At 33.8% G+C, this 6,684-nt stretch overlaps 1 protein-coding gene across 1 annotated transcript; it reads left to right on the forward strand.

The window, feature by feature from the left end:
- The first annotated feature begins 3,001 nt into the window (after positions 1–3,001).
- LOC116136986 lies at positions 3,002–3,703 on the forward strand. Its single transcript, XM_031422675.1, has one exon. It carries the CDS (start codon positions 3,002–3,004, stop codon positions 3,701–3,703), a length of 702 nt encoding a protein of 233 aa, XP_031278535.1.
- The last annotated feature ends 2,981 nt before the right edge of the window (positions 3,704–6,684 follow it).

Raw genomic sequence — 6,684 nt, forward strand, 5'->3', positions numbered from 1 at the left:
CGATAATTTTAACTGAAACTTTAAACAACCATAACTTTGCAACGACAAATCCTTTTTTGACAAATAATATATCATTGGAAAGCTCTTTCAACAAGGATTCCAATGACACCAAAATAAAAAACATATATGATTTATTCTAGAACTTATGTCCTATTAAAGTTACATGTTTAAATACAAAAAGTCCCAATTTTATGCAATATACTCTAAATTTGCAACAAACAATTACATGCCAAGTAGAGATTAAAAGAAAGCTCTGATACCACATGTTAAAACCAACAATGTAAATCACTCAGAATCAACATTTATATATTCATATCATTATTCATACAAATGCTTGTATATTTATGAAGATTTGCGGAAGCAAAATAATTTAACCACTAACCTTCAGCCATAGCAATTTGTTGTTGTTGTGTTCTTCAAAGGTTACAGACTCTTCCAATGCACTGCAATTCTCAAAACGATGGTTTTTGGGTAATCAGAATAATTGCGTGTATTGGGGACCTGTAACTGTTCCCCTTTTAAAGCACATAGAAGTCTTTCCATCAAAGACAACTGCTCAATAGTTTAAATTTTATAAACTAATATATATATAAGTGAAGGACCAAATAGTAATTTTAGGGCAATGAATTTTAATTAAATAAAATTCTAACAATTTGACCAATTCAACAGTTAAAAAAATTAATTAATTGATGAGTATTTTGATTATATTGCATATATAATAGCATGAATTGTGATGTTGTATATAGATTTAAATTATTCCTAAATAATAACTTAGTAGCTAATGTCAAGTCATGAACTCAATTGTAATTAGTTTTTTAATACGTAAGAAATTGAGGTTGGTTTTGACTGTTCAACACATATAACCAGCAAGTTTAGTAAAATACTAGAAATATATATAGTATATTATTTGTCACCCCATTATTCTTTAATTAATTAAAGCGTTTGGTGTTCTCAATCTATTTACCGTAAATAAAAATTAATTACCTTGCAATTCCTAGCTTGTTGTAGTTTGATTTCAATCTATTATCCCTAATTAATTAATGAGTAAATGACTTTTTCCTACCCAATGTTTGCCTTAACGACACTTTCCCGCCCAAAAAGTTTTAAAATACCACTTTCTCACCCAAAGTTATATTTTATTACTACCCAAAGTTATTAATTCATTATCGGATTTGGGCTTAGAAAGATGAATAATTATAATATTAGGTTTTAGTATTTTAAACCTAGTACACAAACTTCTTTTTTTCTTGTATGTGAGTGATAAAAAACCATAGAATAAGTTACTTTCATTGTAACGAGAGAGGTGATGCAGTATTGCAATGATATTGATTCTACTGGATGTAACCTATTAATTAGGTGAACCAAAGTAAATCGTAAGTATATTTCTTTCTCTTTACTCAATTGATATTTGTGTGTGTTTTTTGTCTTGATTTCGTATTGCTCTATATTGTTTCAGATTTGGCATAGAGTCCAAAAATAAGGCATTTGTTTTGATTCCTTTTCGCCACAATCATCGCAAGTGAATGTGATAGCCCTCATCCAGTGAATGAATCGGTGCAGCTTTAGGTTCAATGACATAAGGCTGCTTAGCGTGCTTGATATCAAGGCAAAACTGATCACAACGAGGACAACAATAAGCCATCCTTGGGCATCTGTGACAACAGATATAACAAAAGCTACGATGGGAGTTTGTCACAAGAATTAGAGGGTGTTTCCTGTTAAATGGGTGCTTAATCTTGTGTGGTAGCTCTGCACAAGTCTTGTGAAGCAAGAAGTTGCATTGGTTGCAGCTATAGCTTGGACTCAATACTAGTTTCTCGCACAAGGAGCATGAAATTTGCTCTATGTGATGTTCTTCATTGAAGAGCAGGGGGTGTTTGTGGCTAAAATGTTTGAGATGGCAATGAGCATTTGCAACTGACATGGAAAGCTTGCACTTATCACATTGATCTTCTTCGATCGTCTTCAACCTCACAACTGAAGAATGAGTTTTGTTTATTACCAAACCATTGAATTTCCACCATAGCTATTTGCTTATCTTCAAGGTTGATCTCGTTTACCCCATGAGTGATCTAGTCCATGATGCTACCTTTAGAATCTTCATCTGCAAATTCATATACAATATGTGCAGAATTCAATGACGTGCTTTGTTTAGCTCTTTCACAACTCATGAAGTCTAACACGCCCTCAGATTGGAAAGATAACTGCATTCCGAGCAAAAGTAGCATCCATGATCTGTAAGAATCTCATCTTTGCAAATGCTAAACTATTGCTTCCCAGATTCATTTTCATGAAAGAAAAATGTGTAGGTGAGTGGGTGGACATGTTTTGTTGTCTCAATTTGCAGAAAATTGAGATAAAGTAATTTGCAATCATAGTGGATGAGGATTTGGCATTTGGTGCACAAGTAAGCATATGCATCACATGAGCCATCAATGCCACAAGAATAACAAATATAAGGGATTATGGACTCCACCAACCAGAGTAATTGATCTTCATTCTTTTCAGGTTCAAGAGCGCATGGAGACAAAGCACATTTCATGTTAAGATTGAAGTTACAAAGAGAGCAATGACACGACTATTAGAAGATTGAGGTTGTTTGTATCTCTTACTGTCTTTCAAGTCAGTATAGTTGTTATGTTAGTTGAAATGTTTTGGTTAAAATGTATAGTGATCCTTAATTCAAGGAACTTTTGCTTCTTTATGTATGTTGTGCTTTAATTAAAGAATGGTTATGTCTGTTTTTTTGTATATTTCTAAATCATGGACATTGTATGAATATCAAGAGAATGAAAAATATTTTCATCTTCAGCTCTTGTCTGTTTTTCCTTCCTCTGATCCTCCCAATTTGCTTCCTTATTGCATAATTTAGTCTTGCTTCATTACTCTAATTTTTCCTTAGCCTTGACAACATGGTATTAGAGATTTTCTGATCTTAAGGGGTGTGTTCATTCTAAAGTTATCAGTGTTTTAAAATTCAGTTTTTGATCACTAGTTCACCATGGCTTCTTCATCTTCATCCATGTCACCACCAGTTTATAATGGTGAGCTCTATCATCTATGGGCTGTCAAAATGAAAGTCTACATGAGAGGTTTAGGCCTATGGCAATATGTGGAGGAGGAGAAACAACCTTCTCTTTTGGGGCCAAATCCAACATTGAATCAGTTAAGATTGCATGAAGAAGAAGTTGCTAAAGCATCTAGAGCTTTATCAATCATTCATCAAGGTGTAACCGATGCAATATTCACTAAGATTGTTGCATGTGAGACTACTAAGAAAGCATGGGAAAGATTGAAAGAAGACCCCTTAGGCAATGAAAGATCAAGGCAGATGAATGTCCTTAATCTAAGGAGAGAGTTTGAAGTTCTTAAAATGAAGGAGGCTGAAACTATTAAGGAATATGTTGATAGAATTATGAAAGTTATAAATCAGATAAAGTTAATGGGTGAAACTCTTTCTGATCAGAGGATTGTGGAGAAAATTCTGGTGAGCATTCTCGAGAGGGATGAGGCTAAAATCTCCTCTCTTAAAGACTCTAAAAATTTCTTTGATCTTACCTTGTCTGAAGTGATAAATGCCTTGAAAGCTCAAGACCAAAGGAGAGTTCTAAGGCATGAAGAATTTGTAGAAAGTGTTCTTAATGCTAAGCTATGTACAGGAGAAAAATTCTATCAACAATTCAATGAAGAAGCAGACTATTGACAGAAAAGAGGAGAGAAAAGTAAAGGCCAAGTTGCAAGGTGAAAAGAAAGGCAAGTATGCTCCTTGTCCTCATTGTAAAAAGAAGGGGCATTCTCCAAATTATTGCTGGTATAGACCTAACGTCAGATGTAGGTCATGTAACCAGCTTGGACATATTGATAAAGTGTGCAAAAATGTAAATGGAATACAAGCTCAATAAACTCAGCAAATTCATTCAACTGAGAAACAAGAAGATGTTAGAGAAAATCTTTTTGTTGCAACTTATAATAATCAAACCTCCTGGTTAATAGTTAGTGGCTATTCAAACCATATGACTTTTGATGCTAACATTCTCAAAGACTTAGATGAATCTTATTTGTCCAAAGTGAAAATTGGAAATGGTGAAATGCTAGATGTCAAGGTAGAGGAGCGGCTGTAATTGATACTCCAGCAGGTACCAAATATATTCAAGATGTTCTTTATGTACCTAAAATTAATCATAACTTGCTAAGTGTCGGACAGATGCTAAAAAAAGGCAATTCTCTGCATTTTCAAAACAAATCATGCACCATTGTTGATCCTTGTATAGTGAACTTATGACTGTCAATATGATAGACAAGAATTTTGATATAGACTGGAATGTAGCTAGCACTGAGGCTTATGATCTTACTAAAATTGATTCAAATTTATGGCATAGAAGGCTTGGACACTTCAACTATGCAACTTTAAAAAATATGCATGATAAGGAGCTAGTGCTAAATTTACCAACTGTCGATGATCATCATGGTGTCTGTGAAGTATGTCAGTTCGGCAAACAATACAAGTTACCTTTTTCAAGCCGCAAATGGAAAGCCACTAAGAAACTGCACCTTGTTCAGTCAGATTTATGTGGACCAATGAGTGTTGCTTCTCTAAATGGGGGCAAATATTTTTTAATCTTTATTGATGATTTCTCAAGACATTGCTAGATTTATTTCTTGAAGAAAAAGTCAGAAGTTTTTGATGTGTTCAAGAGATTTAAGGTAGAAGTCGAAAAGCAGTCAGGGTGCAAACTGAAGTTGTTCAGATCAGATAATGGCTCATAATATACTTCAAATGAATTCTCCTCTTTCTGCAAAACATAAGGTATAATACATCAACTGACCACTCCTTACACTCCACAACAAAATGGAGTGAGTGAAAGGAAAAATAGGCTACTGATGGAAATGTCTAGGTGTTTGATGTTTGAAAAAAATCTACCTAAGCATTTTCGGGCTGAGGTAGCAATTACTTCAGCGTATTTGTTAAATTTGCTGCCTACTAAAGCCTTGAATAATGGCATTCCTTATGAAATATGGCATGGTTGTAAACCTTCTGTTGATCATCTAAGAATATTTGGATGTGTTTGTTATGTTCTTGTTCCAAGTGAAAGAAGAAGCAAGTTAGAAGCAAAATAAGAGAAAGGGGTGTTTGTTGGTTACACCCAAGTATCTAAGGCTATAGAGTGTACAATCCCTCAACCAATAAATTTATGGTTACTAGGAAAGCCATATTTGATGAACAAGCAATTTGGAGCTGGGTAGATGATAATGAAGTGAAAGCAGGTTCAAGTTCAAATCCTGGAACCAATGTCTTGTCAGAAAATGATTCATATTCTAGTGATGAAGAAAGTACTCTTGCAACAAAAATGAGATCTCTTGAAGATATTTATGGTAGGTGTAATGTGGCCTTTTTATTTGATGAAGCCGTCTGCAATGAAGGGTGGAAAATAGCAATGAAGAATGAGATGGAAATGATTAATAAGAACTTTACATGGAGCTTAGTTGAAAAACCTAAAAATCACAAGGTGATTGGTGTCAAGTGGATCTATAGAACAAAATTCAATCCTGATGTGTCAAAGGATATCTACAACAATATGGCATTGATTTCACTGACACTTTTGCTCGAGTAGCCAGTTATGATACTATCAGATTGCTTGTTGTAAGGAAACGATCATCTATGGTAGCAGAAAAGAAAAATAATTTACATTCGAGATCGTTTCTTAGAACCAAGATCAGGGCACAAAAATTACAGTTTATACATTATAATAGAATTTGTAGAAAAACTAGTTTAAAGTTAAGAAACCAAACCCACGTTTGGAGGCTCCTCCAACTTGTCTCGGAATGGATTTCGCTATCAACCCAAGTGTAGGATCGAATCAATGTAGTCCACACGAAGACAACCTCAAAGAACTAAAGAGGGATTTGCCAGATCCTCTTTAGCCTTTAAGAACCAAGATGAAAAATCAAATGAAATATGTGATTCAAGCAAAAGATATCTAGCGTGGGAGAGAAGAAAAGGGGCTGGAATATTTTGCTTTCAATGATTGAATGAATTAATTAAATAATTCACAAAGTGTTGCACTTATATAGTGCACACTTTGCCCTATTCCATCATGGAATAGGCTTGGGCTCCTACCCAAACACCCCTTGCTCCAAACAGCCCCTTTAAGATATTTTAATTTTAATTTTATTGTTATTTCAATTAAATTAAATTAATATATATTATATATATATATAATATATATATTATTATATATATATATATATATATATATTAACATTTAACAATAACAATATTCATTTAAATATATGCGAACACATATTTAAATATAATTTCACTTATTTAATTTAATTAACAAATTAAATAAAGGCTATGACCTCAAAAAATTTAATTGCACTGTGAAATTATCAAAATACCCTTTCACCTAAAAAGATGAAAACGCCATTCTTACAAACTGGTTCTTAAATTATCTTACATGTATGTGACCCGTAGGCTCCTTATCATACCGGCAGTGTGTAGTATCGTGATTAACGCTAATTAATCGCCTCACTACACACAGACCAAGATTGACCCCTAGCAAGGCATCATGACCACCCGATAGATTCGGATTCAGAAACAGCTACCTATCAACGATATGGTTACCATACAATCCAATCATTTCATCAAACGTTATCTCGACGAGACTGAGGCATAGAAATAGC

Source organism: Pistacia vera, unplaced genomic scaffold, assembly GCF_008641045.1.
Source record: "Pistacia vera cultivar Batoury unplaced genomic scaffold, PisVer_v2 Contig1090, whole genome shotgun sequence".
Classification (NCBI taxonomy): Eukaryota; Viridiplantae; Streptophyta; class Magnoliopsida; order Sapindales; family Anacardiaceae; genus Pistacia; species Pistacia vera.

Excerpts from the sequence above, each read along its gene's own strand:
- LOC116136986 (XM_031422675.1), top strand. The coding sequence starts at position 3,002 with ATGGCTTCTTCATCTTCATCCATGTCACCACCAGTTTATAATGGTGAG.